The 23,452-nt window shown below is 37.1% G+C and overlaps 1 protein-coding gene across 1 annotated transcript; it reads right to left on the reverse strand.

Moving 5' to 3' along the window:
• Positions 1-960: 960 nt before the first annotated feature.
• Positions 961-22,518, reverse strand: polr3b (polymerase (RNA) III (DNA directed) polypeptide B). Its single transcript, XM_084409268.1, has 28 exons — positions 22,260-22,518; positions 22,125-22,157; positions 21,610-21,666; positions 21,343-21,407; positions 20,563-20,638; positions 20,324-20,424; positions 20,120-20,211; positions 19,873-19,990; positions 19,592-19,700; positions 17,807-17,929; positions 16,290-16,406; positions 15,950-16,084; positions 13,009-13,170; positions 12,391-12,591; positions 12,025-12,187; positions 11,279-11,432; positions 11,058-11,132; positions 10,849-10,947; positions 9,583-9,710; positions 7,674-7,883; positions 7,304-7,462; positions 7,089-7,206; positions 6,853-6,995; positions 3,815-3,918; positions 2,198-2,364; positions 1,817-1,930; positions 1,545-1,718; positions 961-1,415 (listed from the first exon to the last, which is right to left on the reverse strand). The coding sequence occupies exons 1-28, from the start codon at positions 22,323-22,325 to the stop codon at positions 1,286-1,288; spliced, it is 3,393 nt and encodes a 1,130-aa protein (XP_084265394.1). The 5' UTR covers positions 22,326-22,518; the 3' UTR covers positions 961-1,285.
• Between the last annotated feature and the right edge of the window lie 934 nt (positions 22,519-23,452).

Raw genomic sequence — 23,452 nt, forward strand, 5'->3', positions numbered from 1 at the left:
CGACAAAACGATATCGTTCTTGGTGTGAACGGAACTTAATGGCTGCTGAAAACTTTGCCACCACAGGAATAAACTACATTTTAAAATATGTTAAAATAGAAAAGTTATAATATTTCACAATATTGTTTCTAATCCATTTTTGATCAAATAAATGCAGCCTTTGGTGAGCATATGAGAACTCTTTTAAAAACTTAAAAGAATCTTAAGAACCCCAATCTTTGGAACAGTAATGTGCCTCTCATCTTGACAATGAGTACGGAATCAACAACAAAACATAAATTAGAACTAATACTACGATGCATCAAAGAAACAGAAAAAAAACAAAAAAAACGAATGGAAAGCTTCATCAAAAGGCCAATATCCCAGCAGTCATTTGAAAGTGTATGGATTAACCAGCACCTCTAACAAGCTGGGAAGTGTATGGCAAGAGAGAGCAAAACATCAATGAAAATTTCCTTAATTACAGTTTTAAAGATGGAGGCTGTGAAGGAAAGGAGGGAGGAGGAAGGGAATCTTTGCATCCTCTCCTCAGAGGACTTCCTTTTTCTGTTCGTCTACTCTCAGTCTCATTAGCCCCTCATTAGCTAGGACAGGTGCAGCCGGCAAAAAGAGACACCCTCAGACCCCTATACCCCCCCCACCAGTGAGCGAGCCACACTGTCAGAGCCCATTCTACCGATGTGAGATGCATTCTTCCAATCAAAGCCTTCCACGGCTGCTTAGTGGGTGGGAGCAATCTCTGAATAGTGGATGATTTAATGTAAAAAAAAAAAAAAAAAAAAGTAGCAGCAAAGTGGGAAGGTGGTCAATGTTGCAACAAGCTCCTTTCTGCTGTCAGTGTTGTCACATTAACACTTCAAGATTGCTCAATACTTCCACCCCCAAAACTTCCTAATGATCGCACTAAAGAAAAAAAAGAACTGTCATGACATGCAACATAAAAACAAATGTACACATTATACATCATTTACATTCACAATTTATTAGTTTATTGTAAAGAACAAACAAACAAAAAAACTTATCCAGAATAAATCTTATTCTGAAGGTAAACAAATCTACATATTTAGGACAGCAAACATCCATAAACTAAAGGAAATGCCAATTATCAATCAATTCATTTAAAAAAAAATAATATTCAAGCAGCCACTTCTTTTTATACATAAACAGAACTAATATAAGATATAAGATATTTTTCAAAAATGAAAAGATCTTTCAAAGCCTCACTTGAGGCTTAAACAATGTCTTATGCAGATGTTAATACTGTATGACACCTAATCACTCCCCTTCACTCGTTGTAGCGAGCCAGTTTGAGGCGAGGGATGATGTTCATGGACTGCAATTCTTGGAAGAGCAGTTTGCAGGCATATGGAATTCGTAGAGACGACACATGACACGAAGACTTGCAGTAATGACACCTGCCATAAATAGACAGAAAATTCTCACTAATTAATCCATGTGATGCATTTGACTATTATACACCATTATATGATTATTGTTGAAAAGTAGTTATTGCCGATTTTTTTTTGGGGTACAATTTTACTGACCATCCTGAATATCCCAGCAAGCCACACTGCCCGCACACGTCCACCTCAAAAGCATCACTGGAGATCATCAGCCGCTCGAGCAGCAGCATGCTGGCTCCGTAGCCAATGAGACAGTCTCTTTCCATCTCTCCCAGACGGAGACCACCATCCCTGGAACGACCCTCAGTGGGCTGCCTGCATTACATTACATAGAATCCTGAATAATACAATTACCTTATTGAGCAGACATTACAATTCAAATTTTAGAGAACACACATTTTCGACTTTCTTACCTAGTGAGTACCGCTCTCGGCCCACGTGCTCTGGCATGCATTTTATCCAGCACCATGTGCTTCAGTTTCTGATAGTAGACTGGACCGAAGTAGATGTAGGCTTCCAGAGGTTCCCTAAGAGCAAATTGATTAATTAATTAAGGTAAAGTGCCATAGGGAAAACACCCTCTGGTGGCTCTTTTTATTTTTGCAATATACAAATATGCAAATATAACTAACGTACATGCATTTACACATGGCAGACACTTTTAACCAAAGCGACTTCAAGGTACATATTATCAGTGAAATGAACAGTAACTGATCAATCAATATTAAATGAAGCTTTAATAACTAACTTGTACTAGTGAAATATAAACGATTATGTAAATTTACAATTTTTACCCTGTGATGCCTGAGGTGACGTAATCCTTGCCCTGGTAATTGTATCCATAGCGGATCAGATCCTCACAAACGTCCTTCACTTTACTGCCCCCGAAAGCAGTGCCATAGTGAAAACGGCCATCCAGCACCCCGGCTTTACCCGCCAACAGCTCAATCAGCTTCCCAACCTGACACAGAACAAACCAGGCAACTAATAATCATGGGACCCTAACACATTTCTTTAATGCAGCGGTGTAGATTCTCTGTAGGACAGTTTTCCTGACGCTGCAGCTGGTGAATGCGAGTGTGACATCATGTTGAGGTCACGCACCGCTGCACGACAGTAGCCTTTACTGAGGTCACGCACAGAAAGAGCCGGAAGATCTTTGACCCCTCTCTGTCACTGAGAGGAATCTTTTTACTTGGCTCAAACTATTTCCTATATGACGCCTGCTGTGTGCACCCAAACACAGAGTTCAAAATTAGAAACTTATGTCCCTGAAAACTGCATTGTATATGAAAACAAGACAAAAAACTTTGACAATCTTAGGAAAAGAGGAACATGCATTCCAGAAATCCACTAAAGTTTACAGTCAGTAATATTTCTTTAATTAAAATCAATGAATTCTTTTATTCAGCAAAGGAGCATCATAAGTGGCAGGAAAGATATTTATTATGTTAAAAAAATATGTCTATTGAAATAAATGCTGTTCTTTTGAACTTTCTATTCATCAAGAAAAGAGTTTTCATAAAATTATTAAGCATTTTTAACATTGATAATAAGAAATGTTTTTTGAGCAGCAAATCAGCATATTTGAATGATTTCTGAAGGATCATGTGACACTGAAGACTGAAGTAATGATGCTAAAAATTCAGCTTTGCCATCACAGGAATATTTTAAAATGTATATTGTAATAATATTTCACAATATTGCTGTTTTTCTCCTGCACTTTTATAAAATAATTCAGCTTAGTTGAGCATAAGAGACTCAATATTATCAAATATATATATATATATATATATATATAGCCAGCTGATATGCTTTATCCTGCTTATTACATGGCTTATTACCACATAAATGGACTTAAAATATTGCCTGGGACATCACTCAGTATTCCAGTGAGCTGTGTTATAAAGCATCCTAATAAAATATTTAAATATTCAAAATATATTTTAAAATCTGAAGATCAATAATAATTATGCATAAAATGTCTTGCATAACTGCTTTTTAAAATGTTCTATAAAAAAATAATTTAGAATAAAAAGTTTGGTTACACTTTTGATGGTCCACTTTAGACATTCTACTGACTATTACTGACTTTGCAACTATGTCAACTAACTCTCAAAGTATTAGTAGACTGTCTGCTTAATATCTGCGAACACTTTATTTGATGGTCCCACAACAGACATTCTAACTTTGTAACTACATGTCAACTTACTCTAGTAACCTGAACCCTAATACCTAACCCAAACCCAACAGTTTACTAATACTCTACTAATAGTCTATTGAGAGTTAGTTGACATGTAGTTGCAAAGTTACTTATAGTTAGTAGAATGTCTAAAGCAGACTATCCAAAAGTGTTACCAAAACTCATTAAAGATAAACGTAAAATAATCTGATGATGGGAAAGGACGTACAGTCATTCTGGAGGGATAACCATGAGGGTTCATGATGATGTCAGGACAGATTCCGGAGTCACAGAAGGGCATGTCCTCTTGAGGAACGATCAGTCCACACACACCTGTTACAGAGAGAGTGGCCCATGTTATTTACAGATACATAAAATGCATTTAATTATTAAAGTTAGAATCAAAGACATCCCTATATTCAAACTGGCTGCAAATATGCAAAATGTTAACTTCACCCTGTTAGAGCAGCCCTTTCCCATAAAGCTTAATTGAGTTTTGAGTGATTTCAATCACATACAAATGCTAGATGAAAAAGTGTGAGGTTTGCGTAACTCATCTAGTCTAACGGCCAATAAAGCAGACGTATTCATGTCTGCTGAAGTGGAACCGTTGGAAACTCAGGCTGCAGGACGGAGTGAAAGTGGTCCAAAGCAGTCAGTGAGAGTGTAAATGTTTGCAGAAGAGCTCCTCACTCTTCCTGCAGCCAGAGCAAACACATTATTTGGCCATTTGCAAGTGATAAAAGAGAGAAGAACAGGGGCAGGAAGTGAGGAGAGGTGCTTAGCTGGACAGTGAGAAGGGGATTATACACCCATAGTTTCCCCTTGACCATAGAGCGCACAAAGACAGGTTCAGCTGAGGAGAGCGATACATCCATATGCATAAAAAATAATAAAATAATCTGGCCTCTCGAGAACTTGGGCAGTCAAAAAATATATTTTTTAGATATATATATCCTATTCATATATCAGTTTTTCATACTGGAAATAGTTTAAACACATTAATATAATTTTGCACAGATTACTCAATATTTTGATAATATTTGTAAGACCAAAATAAGAGCCTAAAGCACTGCAACAATGAATCAACAACAAAAAAAATTGATAATGAAAATAAACAACGAATTTCATAGTAGATAATCAGGGAACATCTGGCAGTGATGTCACTTTATGGTAGTCCCCTGATCTTTATGATCCCTTTCTCCAATTATTTAAAGGAAATAAAAGTTTCACTACTGCTCAAAAGTTTGGACTTGTATTTAATTTAAAATGTATTTGTGCCCTAGAAAGCCTTTATTTATTGGTCAAAAAAATACAGTAAAAACAGTAATATAGTGAAATATTATTACAACTTAAAATATCGGTTTTCTATATGAATGCATTTTAAAACGTAATTTATTCCTGATGGCAAAGTTGAATTTTTAGCAGCCATTACTCCAGTCTTCAGTCACATGATCCTTCTATGCTGATTTGGTGCTCAACAAACATATATTTTCGCATCAAGGTTGAAAAGAGTTGTGCTGCTTAATATTTTAATGGAAACTGTGATACCTTTTTAAAGGATTCTTTGATGAATAGAAAGTTCAAACGAACAGCATTTATTTGAATTATAAAGCTTTTGCAACATTATGAATGTCTTTACTGTCACTTTTGATCAATTTAATGCATCCTTGATTAAAAAAATCTTCCCAACCCCAAATTGTGCAAAAATAAGCTTTTTAACAGACACTACTGTTCAAAAGTAGTGTCTGTTAAAAAACAGATTTTTGCACAATTTGCATATTTTTTTAGTAATCAAATAACATTAAGTACAGGAAATAATTGTTTGCTGAAAAAATCATAGAAACAAATCAATGGCCAAAATGTCGTTAGTAGCAGCCCTATTAGGTAGAAGGATTTCTTAGGGGAAGATGAGAGAAAGTGAGCAAGAGCAAGAGAGATAAGCTAGAGCGGTTCCCATAGCACACATCCTCTGTGTTGTTTGTTTTGTGTGAGAGTGAATGATAAAAGAGGCATGAAATCAGCAAAGAAAAGCAGGACAGCAGTAAGAGTCCATGGCCCTCCATCATTGGCTATACAGCCCCTCTGTGGCGGCTCGCACAATGAACCCTGCCAAGACAGCTGTGTGAGTATCAGAGTGTGTGTGTCCGTTTATATGTGTGTGTGCGCGAGCGCTTCGGTGTGTGTTTGGGTCACCGGTAAATAATTAACCTATCGTTCTCCGGTGACCGGATCTTATGAGGGTGGTAGAGGCTGGTCAGAATGGGGGCGCAGGACGAAGGAGGGGTTTAAAATGAGTAAGACAAAACTCCTGTGAATCTTTCTAAAAGCCAATGGCTCCAAACCACAGTGGGACGTCTTTAATGGGCTTTCTTTCGACCCAAAAGGTAGCCAAATCTCTTTCTTTGAAGTACAGCATTCTCATGAACAAATTTTTGGACAAAAAGCACCTAAAGTGCCCGTTTAGTGCGCGAATAGCGACACATTAATTAAAGCACCACAAACGCTGCGAAGCAATATAGAAAAGTAAATGAATTCCTGTTGAACATTATTGGCAGCGCAGTCACACACCTCTGGAAAACACAGCTCAACTTCTCCAAGTGGGACCGTTCAATAAAAGCCCACCTCTAAACACACAAAAGACATTCAAGAGAACGGCACTATCCTTCACAACAACAATTAGCTGCCCTGTGTTAGCCTGGTCCACCGACACTTGCCTGCTCCTTTAAATACCAAAAGCTCCTTTAAAAAGAGCAGTAAATAGCATCTCGGGCGGTTTGCGGCTAACCCCTCCCTGACCCCTCCTCACTGTCACGTCCCGTGATGAGTGCCAGTGGACGACCTCCGCTAATGAAATGAGTGAATTATGCATGGCGCCAGTTAACGCTCTGATTAAAACATCATACTGACCAGCTCTCTCAGCGGAGGTGCTCAAAAACAATGGGGGCTGTAAACACTTTCCCAGGACTGCGCCGCTGCTGTTATAAATTTGCATAGTCTGGCATGGGACAACAAGCTAATTAATTGAAAAACAGGCAGAAAAAAAAAAAAAAAAAAGTTGAAGAGGATGGGAGAGCCAGCTGAGACGATAAAGCTTGGACACTGAAAATAAAACTGACATCAAAAAACAAGTTTAGTAACATCTCTTCCCACTTGTTATTAAGACGGGTCCATTGTCTTAATTTCGGAACAATGCTGAAATTGTGTTTTATCCGCTAGTATCTACTAAAGCAGAGGCGAATATGCCGGTCTGGATCCTTGCAGTACCTTTCTGCCCATGTCGACTGCTGAACTTGTCTCCGATCTCTGGTCTACGTGTCTGCCTGAGCAGGATCTTGACCAAGAAGGCGTCCTCGGCGTTGGAGGAGATCATCACCTTCTCAATGTAGGAGTCTGTCGTTCCTTTGTACCTATAGAATGAAGAAAGTAAGTATTTTGGTTGGTGTGGGAGAGAGAAAAAAAAAACTTTTGCGAGGCTTTTAGAAAATGAATTAGTTTCTTACGAGACTGGCACATCTCTGTATTGGGGTTGGCCTGGCTGGGCGCTGCCCTCCAGTGGAGTTTGGGTGACAGTGGGCATGGACTTATTCACCAGCACCTGCTTGTTCTCGACCTTCTCACCTGGCAGAGATGTGACATACATATCCTTAGATTACTATATTAAAGATTATTTGGCTGAAATACAGTTTAACTAACTATAACTTTCTAAGAGTCTCACCAGGTGAGCATATGCCGTCAGCGTCCAGGATGCTGTGTCTCCAAATGGGCTTGCGTGTTTCGGCGTCCAGCATCGGACCCATCACCTTGTCAAAGGTCTGGTTGGTGTACCGCCTCAAGGTGCACTTAGCATTCTTGTACACCAAACATCTACCAAAGCCTAATAACAAGACAGAAGAACAACAGATGACAACGAACCATGAACAAAATAGAAGTAAAAGCCTTTTTTCCACTAACGTCTCAGATTTGTGTTTCAATTTTATATGGAAATGTAATATAGTCACTTCAGAAAGCTAATAACAGTTCTGACTGTTTAAAGAAAACTGAGTGTGTTTAAATTAAGCAAGCAGCATTAAATGTTCAGTTCTGACCTCTGTCAAGAGATGCCTTATTAAGCACCAGGGCATCTTCTATATCATACCCACTGTAGCTCATCACAGCCACAGTGGCGTTCTGGCCTGCGGGAAGCTTCTCGAAATCAATCAGCTCGATGGTCTTCGTCTTCACCATGGGCTTCTGTGGGTACCCCAGCAGATACATCAGGGTGTCTATACGGTTCCTCTGGTTATAACCAATAGTTCCTGATCGGAAACAGAGAAGAAATGATGTTGAGCAAAAACTCAAAAGCAAGATGTAAATGAGGAACAATAATCACTTAATGCTGCCTCAGTATATAAATGAGATAATATTGTAATATATTTTACATAACATAATTAATATAATTTATTTTGGGATTTTTTTTACACTTTTATTGGCTGATAAATGTCATATATGATACACTATATTATGTTGTATTTTTAACATTGCTCTATTCGACATACAGTAGCAAGATTTTAGAACAAGAAAAACTCATTTTAATAAATGACAAAACATTAAAAAAAGGAAAACAAATCAGCAATGGGTTGCAACAAACCTCTGAAGTTAATAAAGGTGGTGACACTTAAGGTTAAATTTGAATAGATCAATTGATCCACTCAAAAATGAAAATTCTGTCAATATTTACTCGCCCTCATGTTTGTCTGACTTTCTTTCTTGAGTGGAACATATTTTGAAGAATGTTGGAAATTTAAACAAAATAAGACCCTGCCGACTTTCATTGAATGGAAAAACAAAAAACTGCGTCATTCCTCAAAATCTCTTATTTTATGTTTCACAAAAGAAAGAAAATCATACAGGTTTAGAACAAGGGTGAATTAATAATAAATAATGTTTCACATTTTGGTTAACTATCCCTTTAACACTTAATGCATTACCATGAACTAACAAAGAACAATACTTTAACATTTTTAAGTCTAGGTTCATGTTAATTAATAATATACTATTGTTAATAGTTAATTTATGATAGATCATAATGCATTAACTAATGTCAATTTGTACTATACTAATACATTTTTAACATCATGACCTATCATGAAAATATTTTTGCAGTATTTATTAGTCCTGGATACTGCATTAACAAATGTTAATGTATAGAAACTTACTGTAAAATATTACCAGAAAAGCCTTTACAATTACTACTAAGGGTTTTCTTAACTTAAAGGGTTTGGCGCTCCATTAAAATATCAAATTTAAACAATATGAAACAACTATTGCATATCTAATCACATTTAACTGACTGTCTGAGGGGTGTTGGTGTGAAGGCTGGTGTCGGCAGTGTTAAAATCTCTGGAGGGGGGGGTTAGGTTATAGTATAATAGCCGGCGTCCCTTGAGGCCTTGACATTTGTCAGATGCTATTACTCCACAATCAGGGTACAAGCACACAGTGTGTGATAATAGGGCTGGGGCCACACAACTGGATTTGCACATGTATGGGGCTGTCCGTCCAGAAAAAAGAAGACAAGGCTGAGGATATTGGGCCAAATATAGTAGCAGTCTCAGTGGTTTTGTAATGGGGGTGGTGGCCAGGAGAGGTTTAAGTAGTTTTGGTAACCAGGGCAGCGGAGTGTGTGTGCTCTCTCCCTCTTGCGCAGCTGAGCACACTAACCCTGCTCCGCACACTGAGCTCAGGACACAATGAATGCCTAATGACACTCAGAGACACTGGCAGGGAAAGGCCTCTACACACACACACACACACACTCACAAAAGCATGGCTACGCAAGCAGGCGATGTTTGATGTCCACATACATACAGAATGTGGTGTGTGCGTCAAAGGTTTTGAATGTCAGTGTGAAAGTGAGTGTGTCTGTGACTGAATAGGAGTGTGTGTGGATGTCTGCGTTTGTAAGTGCGACTAGTCCTCCAGGATGCTTGGACATGGAGACTGTAGTAGTCTTACCCATAGCCTGCTTGCCCATGGCACATTGGTAGGTGTTTCTGGGGGACTGGTTATGATGAGGATAAGGAATCAAACCAGCGCAGACCCCCAGCAGCGTGAATGGCTCGATCTCCAAATGGGTCGTTTCCCTGAATAAAACATATAGTATATGTTTTATAGTATAGTATAGTAACAGCCATCTGTATATATATTCATAGTACATATCTATCTGTAAAATTCTGTTTATAGTAACAGCCATCTGTATATTATATTCAGTACATATCTATCTGTAAACATTCTGTTTATAGTAATAGCCATCTGTATATTATTATATTCAGTACATATCTAGCTGTAACTCTGTTCACAGTAATAGTTATCTGTATATTATATTCATAGGACAATCTATCTGTAAATTTTTGTTTATAATAGTATTCAACTCTATATTTATTCAGTACATATCCATGTTCTGCACTTATGAACCACTGTATATCCTGCACTTGCTGCTATTGCACTTCTGGTTAGACCTAAACTGCATTTCGTTGCCTTGTACCTGTACTTGTGTAATGACAATAAAGTTGAATCTAATCTAATCTAATCTAATATAGCATAGCTGGAATATTCAGAAGATTGAACCTGAATTAATGTTTGTTTTTTTTAACGATATGATGAATGATATATTGGCCACCAAATCGGTATCATCCGATATATGTAAAATTTTTATGTTATCATTACCCCCCCAAAAAATTTGCCAGACATATTAAAGCCGATAAATGATGGATTATTTCCTTCAGGTTTTGAATTGCTTGAAAAATTATTGGAATCACTTCAAAAAAGGAAAATACAGTTAAATATTTATGATGGCTGATAATAAATTTTTTTAACATTTTTTGTTTATGAAGTGAATTCAAAATAAAACCCTAAAATCTAAAAATATCATAGAATTTGTGAACAGCAAGTAATTTATGTGCAATTAAATACCCAGTAGCTACTATTATTACAATTTATTTAAAAAATTATATTTATATATATATATACACACAATTTGAAATAAAATTCTCTAATATTATCAGATAATGAATATGGTACAGATATATCATTCTTCCACACAGCTATATTATATCAGATAACAAAATAAGACATCAGGTAACATTTATTTTAAAGAATGTCACATTTTCAAGCTAAACACTAAACAGGTTTTCTATTGCAATGACATTTATACATTTTGAGGTGTGGTTCAAGTGTCCAAATACTTTTAAGGCCTGAATTATTGGGCTTATGAGTACTCACTTGCTGATCATGTGCTCATATAAAGCAATGTTACAGTCATTCTCCTCATTTACATCCAGATACTCCACCAGACTCTCATGAAGAAAGTCCTCAAATGTTCTACAGGGAAAAATGGGTGGTAGGAACACAATGAAAAGGCATGCATAAATCTGCATACTGGACTCCCCATTCAAATGCAACTTTCAAATATTGATCGGCTTCAAACGCACCTGTAGCCCTGAGACAATTCCTCAATGTGTTTGTTCTTCACAGCTGGCTGTCCATTCTTCACAATGATGTAGGGTCTGCCAGAGCACACAGAATGCAACACAACATGTCTTTGAGCAATATAAGGAAACTAACATCTGGCACTGGTTTTAAAACACTTATTTGCATAATTTCAGGATATATATATATATATATATATATAAAAAAACACTTTTTCTGGTACCTGCACAAACGGCCCCCATCAGAAGAAATATACACACAGCGGTCAGTCAAGTTAGTTGAGATAGACACAAACTCGTTTATAAAACCAGCTCTTCGCATTAGCCTGAAGGTGTAGACCAACTTCTGATGGTCTCTGATCACTCCAAGAATGTTACCTAGAAAAAGGACCCAATTTTTTTATTTACTTAGTATAAAACTATAGTTTCATGCCTGATAAGGAGCCTGGGTGCATTCACACACTAAAAAATAAGCATAAAATATGGCTTACCGTGAGCTAATTAAGATTTACATGTGTGACAGCAGTATTAATGCACGTTCAAAGGAAAAGTTTTGGATTGTTCGAGCAATATGAGAGACCCACTATGGTGCCACCCAGATGCATACACAGCCTCAATGTTGTGAGTCAATTTGTGGGCAAGTATGTTTGTGGATTAACTTGGGAGGGATTGTATTTATTTATGCATTGACACCTGCTGTGTTTGCTAATTAATTAGCCACAGCGGAGGCCTCTATAATTTGTAACTTATCAGCGCTGTGAAAAACATATACATGAATGAATTAATGGGGTGAGCTTTCTGTGACATGACATTAAAAGGTAATCAATGGCACACTCTTTTGTAGTCGTGGAATGGCAGAGGTTCATTTGAATATTATTCAAATGCCTGTAGTCTGTCTGTGTGCTTAAAAAAAAAAAAGGGGAGAAGAACATGGTGTTTTGCTTTTGTTCTGCCTGTGTACAGCAGATACCATTGAGGAAGACGAGGAAGACCGTGGGGTAGGACAACTCCTCTCCACACAGAAGGTTGACGTCCTCCACTCCTAGGTTAAATGCCAGCTTGACGATGGGGCCGTCCTCCATGTCAGTGGTGATGTGGGTCATCAGAGCCAGATTCTTCACCAGACCACAAGCCTAGACAACAATTATACAGCCGTGAGAATAGAAATTACTTTTATAAAGACAATAAATTAGTGGTCAACCGATACAATTGATGTGATTGCATAAATGAATTGAAAAAAATTAAGCAAAAATGTATGCAGTTTCACTTCATGGAAAAAGAGCAGTGTGAAAATTCTTCAAAATTTGGTGGTGTTTTGTAAATGAGAAACACTGACCTCTCCTTCAGGTGTGTCTGAAGGGCACAGCATGCCCCACTGGGAGGGCTGAAGGGAGCGGGGACCGCTAACCTTCCTGGTTTTCTCAAACTGAGAGGAGATCCTGGTCATCATGCCCAAGGCTGAGATGTAGGAGAGGCGGGAGAGAACCTGAGTCACACCCTGTCTGTCCATCTTAAACCTCTTTAGAGACCAGTTCCCCTGGAAGACACATTACACACAATTAAAGAAAAAAATTAAAGCTATACAGAAATATGTTTTTAAAAAGCAAAATCTAATGAAAAGCACATATAATGACAACCTAACGAACTAAAAAAAAAAAACCACTATAACAGTATATAAATAACACTTAAGTAACATTGTGCTGACTTTGAATTAAATACACAACCAGTCAAAAGTTTAGACATACCTGACTGAATCTGCATCTCATTCTCTTAAAAATCTTCTAAAGACTCTTGATTAAATATTTGAAATTGATTGAAATGTTTTACAGACAATTCTTTTTAAATCAAAACATGGTATGGATAGTGAAACAAACATAGAAACTCTTGCAATGCTGTTTAAGTTCCTGATGTGTCTTGCCCTGTGCATTGGTGACTGATGATTGTCTGGACTCACAGTAGAGATAGCGTTAACCATGCCGTTGGTGATCTGGTCCTGTCTCATGTGCTTCACCACGTCAAACTGAGCTGCTCTCTGCTTGGGGATGATCTGGTCGGCGATCTTCTTCAGCTCTGAGTTAAACTTCTTAAACAGATCTTCAAACAGCAGGGACAGGAGCTTAAGGAACGCAGAAACATAAAGCGTTACAAATTGATTCCCCGAAATGAGGAAAAACCTGCACCGGTGTGTTATCTTGCAACACAACACTACATTATATCTGTATTCCAGTCATTAACAGCCTTTGAAATTACCACATAATTTTTTTTTTTTAATTTCTCTATCTAGCTCTAAACCTCCCTCTCTCCGTCGTCTTATCCCAGATTTAATAAACAGGTGTTTATATGCTCTGATAAATTTGACCCGGCCTTTCAGGCTTTTTTGTGCACCATATTTGCATACGTGAAAATAAACATCCTCATCGAAAATTAATAAAGAAATTAAGCTTCCATGGCCCAGCCAGGCCAATTAGTTGAATGTCAGGGAATCGTAAATGAGCAGAAAAGAGATTGGAGGTGTTGGAAAGTGGGCATGTGCGTGTAAAGCCTTGCTGAAAGGGTTCCTGTCACTCACTAACTCCGAATTGCTCACACACTAATGTAAGCAAGCACGTACACACATAAACACACCCCACCTCGGAGCTGGTGGGGGGAAATTAAAGGACTTAAGACAGCGGTAATTACATTATCACAGTCGGGCTGGTGGATTAGCTCAATCGCTCCAGTCAAGGCGGCTATTCTTTTGTCATAGCCGGGCTAAATTATAATAAAGAGGAGAAATCCCTGAGTTTGGCTGGGCTGCAGTCGGGCGTTGCTGCCACATATCTCACCCACAACAAAAGCGGGACGGCTGGGAATGGAGAGAAAGGCAGAAGAATGGGGGCGCAGATGAAACAAAGCATTGGGAAAATAATGACGGTATTATAATGACAAGCAGAGAAGAAACAAAAGGGAAGGTGAGGGATTGGGCGCTAGCCAAGCCTGTATCTGCTGGTTTTGGCTTCTGATCAGTTTCATGAGAGGCCAACAGTGCGTCTAATGAGAGTAAAGACTGAGAAAGAGAGATCAGTTATGTTAGACAAGAGTCCAGAAAATGTTTGCTCGCAGAAGCGAGACGGCGCCCATATGCAGGTTGTAATATGAAATCATCCGTACAGGAGCGCCAATCTCAAAAGAGATACTGAACAAACGTTATGCGCTCTAATCTTTAGTTCAGCTTCCAAATACTGTCTGTGCCACGCAGGATAAAAACAGATAAATAAACAAGCATTATCATAATTAACGGCCTGAGCTTGGAGGGGCTGTCAGTCATTCTTAATAGAATTATAGGGGGTGTGAATGGAAAAGGCAGACAGAGATGGAATAAAGGAGAGCGATGGATGGATGGATGGATGGATAAAAAGTGGCGCTGCACGTCATCGTATTTTCTTCATTTTAAAGTGAATATTTCATGAGCCTTGCGTTCATCTGCGTAAATACCAAGCGGTTGGAAACATCAGTCAGCTGAAGTTTGAGCAGTACCGTAAAAATTTTTTTAAAGGGGTGGTATAATGCCCTTTTCACAAGATGTAAAATAAGTCTTTGATGTCCCCAGAGTGTGTATGTGAAGTTTTAGCTCAAAATACTCAACAGATATTTTTATATAGCATGTTAAAATTGACACTTTTTGAGGGTTAGCAAAAACGCACCGTTTTTGTGTCTGTCCCTTTAAATGCAAATGAGCTGCTGCTCCCAGCACAGGGGGCGGAGCTTCAACAGCTTGTGTCCTTTTACCTGACACAACATGCACTGGAAATTTCAAAAACTTTTAGCCTTTTTTGTTCAAACCGGAGTCAGACAATGATGGAGAGACTCAAGAAGAAGTGACAACATGTAGACATTTCTGAATGGTTAGTTGATGATTTTAGATAGTTTATGTGTAGTTATCTTCTAGTCATTGATTTGCATATTCTGTCATGATAATCTATAAATTGTATTCCCGGGGGCGGGGTTTATGCAAATTTTAGGTTTGGTGATGTCACTAACCCGGGAGGAAGCTCGTGTAGTCCCTACCAGCCGTTTGTTGTAGTCCTTAAAAAGCAGTTTCTTTAAAAGAAAATACCTTTGCTTTGAACTTTGGCTTTGTAACTTTGCAGATGTTGTTTATGCTCAAACAGCAACATTACACACTAACTGAAGTTAGAAAAGTGAAATCATAATCTTTAACGGAATCAGGACATGACACGAAACTATTTCTCCCATATGAACAGCAGAGCTCAATCAATGGACCAACCAAATGCCATTTCTGAACCCTTTGAACACAAAAACATTTCGAAGATCAGAGAATTGAATCACCATACACTAAGTCTACTGTTCTAAATTTTTCAGTTTTTGAAAGAAGTCTCTTATGCTCAACAAGGCAGATTTTTTTAAAATTAAAAATACAGTAACAACAGTAATATTGTGAAATATTATTACGATTTAGAATAACTGTTTTCTATTTTAATATAAATTAAAATGTAATTTATTCCTGTGATGCCAAAGCTGAATTTTCATCATCATTACTCCAGTCTTCAGTGTCACGTGATCATTCAGAAATCATTTTAATATGCTGATTTGGTGGTCAAAAAACTTTTTTTAATATTATCTAATGAAAACAGTTGTGCTGCTTCGGGAGTTTTTGATTAATAGTTCAAAAGAACAGCATTTATTTTAAATATAATTTTTTTTCACAACAATGCCAAAGGAACAAAGTCTTTACTATCACTTTATCAATGTAATGTATCTTTTCTGAAGAAAAGTACACATTTCTTTTAACAAAAACAAACAAAGGCTGCTTTACAATTAAGGACATTTTGCATGTGTTGCTGAATGGTTATATACAGAAGTTATAGAAGACCTGTTATTAAAGAAGCAGATACCTGGCCAGCCAACTCCAGACGTTTGTTTCCATAGTAATCTCGATCGTCCACCTTGTTGTCCCCTTGAGCGAGAATCACTCTACGTACCATCACAGCGAGGTAGATACACTTAGCTCGAAAGTTAAACTCCTTTACCTGCGAGACACAAACACATGACAGGTCCAAAAAACAGCTAACAAACTATTTATACTCTGATTTCAACTGCATATTCCATAATGAAGACAGTTAAAAGAAGAATGAAGGCATGGGGAAGATTATCAGAAGCCTGTTTGGAAGTGGGGAGACCAAGAAATTTATGTTTAAAAGAATTACGTATTACGTATGTTTAAAAATGACGTACAGGTACATGGGTAAGGATGGTAGAAGCTAACAGCTCTCTGGCCTCCTCCATCTTGGTTTTCTTAGGGCCGCCCCACATGCGCTGACGCCTCACTTTATTACCAATGTATCTTAGTGCCTGAAAGGACATGCAAAAAGACAAGTAATTAAGATGCAACATTTACAATTTTCTTTAAAAAATATTTTCAATAGGATTACCATTCTCTTGTATTAGACTTGATGGCATTGCAGATTTGCATTTCAAAGTATGTTATGATGAATGAAGTCATAAAGAACGAAAAGCATAATGTTTTAGAGCCTCAATTAATAAGATTAAATGCATCAAATCAGACCGTTTAATCTGGAGTGACCGAGCCGGTGCAAGGTTCACTGGCTCTCTAAAGAGGTATCAGAGAACTGGAACTCTCCATTCTCTGCAGATACTTGCATACACACACACACACACCTGAGCCAGCAACTCGTTCTGCTCCAGAGGTCAAAGGTCACACAGATTAGCCTTCTCCATTAGACCACCCACTTTGAAGCATGGAATGATGTGCAATTGAAGTATTGTTCCTTAAAGCTAAGCTAAAACTACTTAATGTTTCCAGTTTATTTTGTGAGAAATGCATTAGCTGCTACAAATGTCAAAACTCTCTGAATAACTCAAACCATAATTTTTTTTTTTTTTTTAAGTATTTTGTTCTTATATACTGTAGAGTAGACTAACTTTTGTCATATAGGCTGTTTTTGAAAGAAGCCTCTTATGCTTAGATTTTATTAAAATACATAAAAAAAAAGTAATAGTGTGAAATTGTTACTATTGTTATAAATAAATAATAAATGTTTTCTATTTAAACTTTTTTTTTAAAGTAACTTATTCCTGTGATGACAAAGCTGAATCTTTAGCAGCTATTACTCTAGTCTTCAGTGACACATGACCCTGTGCTGCTTAATATTTTGTGAACATTTTTAGTATATATATATATATATATACACATACACATGTATGCACTCTGGTCCAATATCACGTTAAGATGATCCAATTCATGTCTAAATGTAATAAGACTGCCCCTAGTGGTCATAAAACTAGCAAAAACTCTTGACTGATTCTCAGTCCTACTGACACATCTAATCTAATTGAGGTCTGTACACATGTAGGCTTATTAGTGGACCTTTGATGAGGCCCACACATTGTCACAACCACATAAACAGGCATTCACATCCGCTCAGACACAGGTTGCTAGGAAGCAGATATGGTCCTTGCTGACCCATTGTTGGGTGTTCTGATGAATAATACATCTCAGATTCAGCAAACTCTGCCTCAGCATTTGATTATACACCTCCAAAAAATGACTCACTAAAGTTGGACACTTGGTTGTTGAAAACTTTCAGGTTATAAACAATATTCAGTGATCTAATCTTTAATGAAATTCATTCAGTAGTAATTCTAGTAACATTTATGTTAGCACTGTTGTTTATGTATTATGCGATGCAAACCATTCTTTTAAATGATGGCAAAGATCTTGTCGGAGGTACCTGAGTTTGGGTGAATATTTGGGCCTTCTGACACTCCTCCAAACTGGGAGCAAATGCAGCCATAACATGTTCCTCTGTGCCAATCATCTGAACTATCTCCTGATCACTCTCCACTCCCATGGCCTTGTGGACGACAAAAAGATTAATAGAGAATAAGGTACTTATTCAAGGTCATAGAAGACACACACAGTATACACTTGTATATTTAAAGCAAAGAGATGAACTTTGTATTAAAACATTTGAGCATGTAGGACTCTGCTCTGCTGTAAAGGTGAATATGGTGCCATAGGCCTCGATGACATTTATTTATGCTAATAGGGGACTGTGGGAACAGGACTGGGTGGATCACAGTACTTAAAGGTCTTCACCGTTTGGCACGGCTGCTGTGTTGCAAGGAAATCCTGGTGGAATGTGCTGTGGACAGACAAGTGCAAAGCAAACAAGCTCTACAGCCCATTTACTCCGCGCCCTGTCCCTAACCAATCAGACCCATATGTTTAGAGAGAGCCTGGGGTGAGGGAATTGGGTGGAACAGCCGTCATGGTACGAGACGGTTCTCTGATTTGAGCTGTAATTAAATATCGGTTTCAATTGTCAGGTGACAAGCAGTGTCAGTGAACAGAAGAAATGTCATTGAAATGCATAGAGAGGAAGACTAAAAAGTTAAAATAGCAAATGTTTCAGGAAAGACTTATCAATTACACATTTTGAATAGTTGAGAAATACTTATTAATGCTTATGGCAAGTAACAAAGTATATCTACAGTGAGTTATCTCCAACATCTTAAAAAGACATTATAAAAACGGATTTCTGCAGTCCTGGAGGCTGACCGGTCAATATATAATTATAATATTGTGTTTAATTTATATATTAAATTGATTGCACCTGATGAAGACCTGATGGTCGAAACGTTGTGCTTTTAATAAATTTATCTTGAGCAGCATGCGGTGTGCGGACTTCACTTTTCTTTTTTTGTTTATGTTATTTTGATGTCCTGCACCTGAGCCCAATATGGGTGGTTTGGATGTGCACACCAGTTTTTTAATTCATATATTGCCTTTCCTGAGCTCAAGGACGCTTCACAAAGAGGTTCATCTTTGCTAAAAGCAAGCGATAAGATGCAAGACACCATTCTATTTTAAGAAAACAGTCACAGATTAAGCTATCTGAAGCAAATTCATTAAGTGACATCCTTTCAAGAGGAAATATTACCTTTCAAAAGTTTGGTTTTCAGAAACCATTCTAGAGAACCACTGTTCTAGATTGTCCTCACTGTCTGAAAAAACATCAGAATATCTGAGTGAATTGTTCAGGAGCTGATTTGGTCCTCAAGAAAGAAACAAAGAAAGAAAGTTGTGCTGCTTAATATTTTTGAGATAACCATGATACATTTTTATAGGATTGTTTGATGAATAAAAAAAGTTTAAAAATGAAAAATGTTGTAACATTATAAAAGTCTTTACTGTCACTTTTAGTCAATTTAATGCATTCTTGCTGAAAGAAAGGATTCATTTGTTTAAAAAAAAAAAAAAACACCACAAATATTTGAACCGTACTGATATAAAATATTTTAGCAATGCGTTTAAATGTGTATTCTTTGTCAAAGCGCACCATCTGCTGGTTGGACACAGAATGCGGCCTCACGGCTAAGTAATGGACTGTGCAGTGTGCAATGAGCTAAACCATGAGAACTGCAAAAAGTATACAGTTAATTCAACTTAGCAGACAAAGATACAAAAACCATCATGCTCTAGTCTAAATCAAAGTCTTGAACCGATTTCTCACCTTAAAGATGATAGCTATAGGTGCGTCTTCAGAGAGGGTGTTGTGCTTTAGGTAAAAGCGTCCCTGTTTCACAATCATGTTGGTTCTGCTCTTTTTCTCGTGCGTAGAGCTACAAACCAGAGAGAAAAAGAGAAAGATATATGAGCACACAACTGGAGCTTTAGAGATGAAATGAAAAATAACATTTGAACGTAAAACACTTTGAGCAAATATATCAATTAAAATTGCTCTTTAAATCAAGATTATTATTATAACTTATACAGGAGAGCAAATTCCAGCACCTGGTGACAGAGGCTCCCACAGCACCTTTGCGATCCTGCTCCACAATGATGCGGTTCTTGGACAACTGTTCCTGAATGAGAATGACCTTTTCTTGCCCTTTCACAATAAAATAACCACCTGCACACAGACAAATCCTACTTATGCGCCACGACCTGATCCCACACATATGAGCTTCAGATAGGATTATCTGCATTATACTGTGGCATGCAAACAATGAAATATCATTGAGATTTAATGATAATCAACCTGGATCCAGGGGACATTCATTGAGCTTAGAGAACTCCAATTGGGTCTTTCCTGTCAAAACACAGTTGGAGCTTCGCAGCATTATTGGCATCCTATAAAAAAAAAAACAAAAAAAAAAAAGAGAAGGTCATTTGAAATAAAAAAGGAAACGCATATTAAGAGGTGTATGCAAATCTTTCAATAAGTGTATTTGTATTTATGTACCTTCCGATTGGGAGAGCATTGCGGATGATTCTCTGGCTGCCTCGGGTGTACTCTATATCCACAGTGATGGGGGCTGAGTATGTCATATCTCTCAGACGACACTAGTGGTCAAAAAGCAAAATCATCATGAGCAAATATTGCCGTCTAGAGCTCGTTCTCTTTTTTACTTTCTTCAACAAACTTTTAAGTTCGCTTTGAATAAGAATAGTCATTAGGTCACAGGAAAACAAAGATGTTACCTCATGTGGTGCCACTGGTCTGGTTACATTAAAACTTTCTTCTACGTCAGGCATGCCAACGTAAATATTGAGATATCTAGGGACAGATGAGATGTAACAGGCAGTGTTGTTATTGTTAATAAAACTGTTAAAAATCATTTTCGGTAATTCTATTCACATTTCGGTCGTTTATTTCAAAAGCTGGTATTAAAATAAAACATATTAGGTGAATAAGATACAAAAAATTTGGCAAGTAAAAAATAAGTTAAAGAACTAACATTTTTAAAACTGAAATCATTTATTAGAGCTATATTAGGCCGGTCACGTTCATGAATTGTGTGCTGAAGTTTTACTGTCATACAAATAATTGCAATTAACGATTTAATTATGTTTTGTTCATGTCACCTACAGTGTAAGCATAATATAATATAATATGCAGGCTGATCAAACCCACAAACATTCATTTCATATATATTTCATATATACTATATTTGTGTACTTTACAAGTGTTTTTTTTATATTCTTTGGCAAAATATGATTGAAATTTAAACTGCACAATTATTGCAGTTCTCAAATAATTGCAATTTCATTGAATAACAACAATTAGGCAATTAATCAATAATCAAGACAGGATTTATAAGAAATATAGAAAAAAACACATATATATATATATAAACAATTTTCTAATAAAAGTTAATAAATACTGTAGTAAAAGTATAAAGATAACACTAAAATAACGTGTTAAAAATGCAAAAAAAAAAGTCAAATGTGCAAAAAAGTCTAATTAAACAATATCCTCACTTTAGATACCACATTGGGTCGGCATCACTCGTGATCTTCTCGTTCGCCTTCATGATCTTTTTTATCTGGAGAGATAAGTAGACATTTGTTTATGCTACTTAAGCTTTTTGTCGATATCAAATTATTTTGGTACAAAAAGTAACCAACAAACAACCTGATGCAATGGAAACCAAGTGAAAAGGAAACGGATAATAAACTGATAATACATTTATTGCATTTACAAAATATGTGCAGAACACTGGTACATCCTTAAATAAATCAACAAACCTCCACATTGATGAAGTAATTGAAGGAATCAATGTGCTGCTTTACTAAGCCTTTAACCTAAAAAAATAAAATAAAAAGAAATATTACATACATATGACCTTGGCTTAGAGGCTGTAAACATAATATCATCATTCAACATAAATCTTGCTGGATGTATGATATGTATAAGAATGCGCATATATAGATATTTGGCAAAGATCATTTTTTTAAATCAGCTATTTTACAATCAAACAAGTTATTATTTTTTTGCAATTCACTTAAATATGCCTGTGGTGTGAGTGTGACAGATTAAATCCAAATATGTAGTCTCAATTAACGTGGTAATTAAAATGTCTTGAATAATAATGATCAAAGTAGATGTAGTAAATGAAGTGTAATATAGTTTTAAACTATTTATTATTTAAAATATCACAGCATGTCTCAGCTGTCATTGCTTGACACGCGCCTTATGTTTAATTTGTAATGTTAGTTGTTATATATATAATATTATAGTTTCGCTGACAACATGATTTTACCTTCAAAAAGGCTGGAAGCAGCTTCCACTTTTCCTGCAGTATAGAATAGAAGGGGACAGATGAATTGCCTTGCAATGCCTCTCATTCATATCTAACAAATGTACTAACGTTTGCTCTTTTTGAAATAGCACTCACCTCCACAGTGTGTACGGGAGCAGCGAGCTGCTGGGGAGTCATCTCCCCAAACTCCTCCTGCAGCATTTCTGCTATTAGCTGAGATAGCAATGAACTTGAGAAATATAATACAAGTTAGGAAACCATCATACACGCCGCAGTCACTCTGCAAAGTGCAAAAACACTCTGAACGGAAGTTTGCGCTACACGTGAAAGTGTGAGGTGTAACATGAAAATCAGACCGGGGAGGAACGCAATGCGCACATATGTATTCCGACTCATGTCCACGGTTTATTTTTTATTTTTTATAACGTACATGTGACAATATGTATAAAATAATACACAAATACAAAAGGATAGTTGTCAAATAACATGCACAACATTTTTCAAAATTAAGATTTTAAGTCTGATACCAAACTTATCAGTATGCTGTATGTAACTTTTTTTATAAAATGAATCCTTTTTTTATTGCCCGTCTGTGAAGGGGTTGTTATCACACATTACAATGATCCACTTTTCGCGTTTTGCTATTACCTCTGAAGGCCAGTATTCCTATTTTTATGTGAAGTCTCCGGGTCGGATTTTCTGCGAAATCCACCGGATGTGACGTGCATGCGCGCTCCCGAGCCTCTCTTATAGAGAATAATAATAAACTTTATTGCTTTTCACGAGCACGAGCGCTGTTGTGTACAACACAACCAAACTCCAAAAAAAAAAAAAGCTCGTCAGGCGTCAATCAATCGTCAATCGGATCGACTCAGGACGAAAACACGGATCAACATTGGCAGAGCGTTTGAATTATGGAGAGACCTCCGCTTTGTTTTAGGTATAAAAACAGACCCTGAGTTGGCTTTCATCCTTTTGGACAGGTAAGCTAACAATACTTCAAAGCATGTAAAATATATTGTGATTTTGTGCTTTAGTTGGCTCAAGTTAGACATCATTAGTTCGCCAGCTAACGCCGACCATTTGCTAACGTTATCTGATGTGAAAGACTACAGTTGTAACTTTATTGCTTTTCACGAGCACGAGCGCTGTTGTTGCAATCTGAAACATCACCGCTAGAGGCCGCTGGATCCTACATACAGCACCTTTAAAAGCCAGGATTCAAATTTTTTATTAAACGATTATTAAACCATAATCTACTAAAGCACAAAATGCTCTTCTGGAGCACGTTCATCTGGTTTTCGAAAAACGTTTTAAATTCATTCAAA

The sequence above is a fragment of the Rutilus rutilus genome, assembly GCF_951802725.1.
Source record: "Rutilus rutilus genome assembly, chromosome: 5".
In the NCBI taxonomy this organism is placed as follows: Eukaryota; Metazoa; Chordata; class Actinopteri; order Cypriniformes; family Leuciscidae; genus Rutilus; species Rutilus rutilus.

What these genes read in the sequence shown, in the direction of transcription:
- polr3b (XM_084409268.1), bottom strand. Translation starts at nt 22,325, where the DNA reads ATGCTGCAGGAGGAGTTTGGGGAGATGACTCCCCAGCAGCTCGCTGCT. An exon ending in TATGAGCACATGATCAGCAA is followed by an intron (nt 9,711 to 10,848) that starts GTGAGTACTCAT and finishes TGTTTTATTCAG; the next exon opens with GGAAACGACCCATTTGGAGA. An exon ending in CCGAGAGCGGTACTCACTAG is followed by an intron (nt 1,719 to 1,816) that starts GTAAGAAAGTCG and finishes AATGTAATGCAG; the next exon opens with GCAGCCCACTGAGGGTCGTT.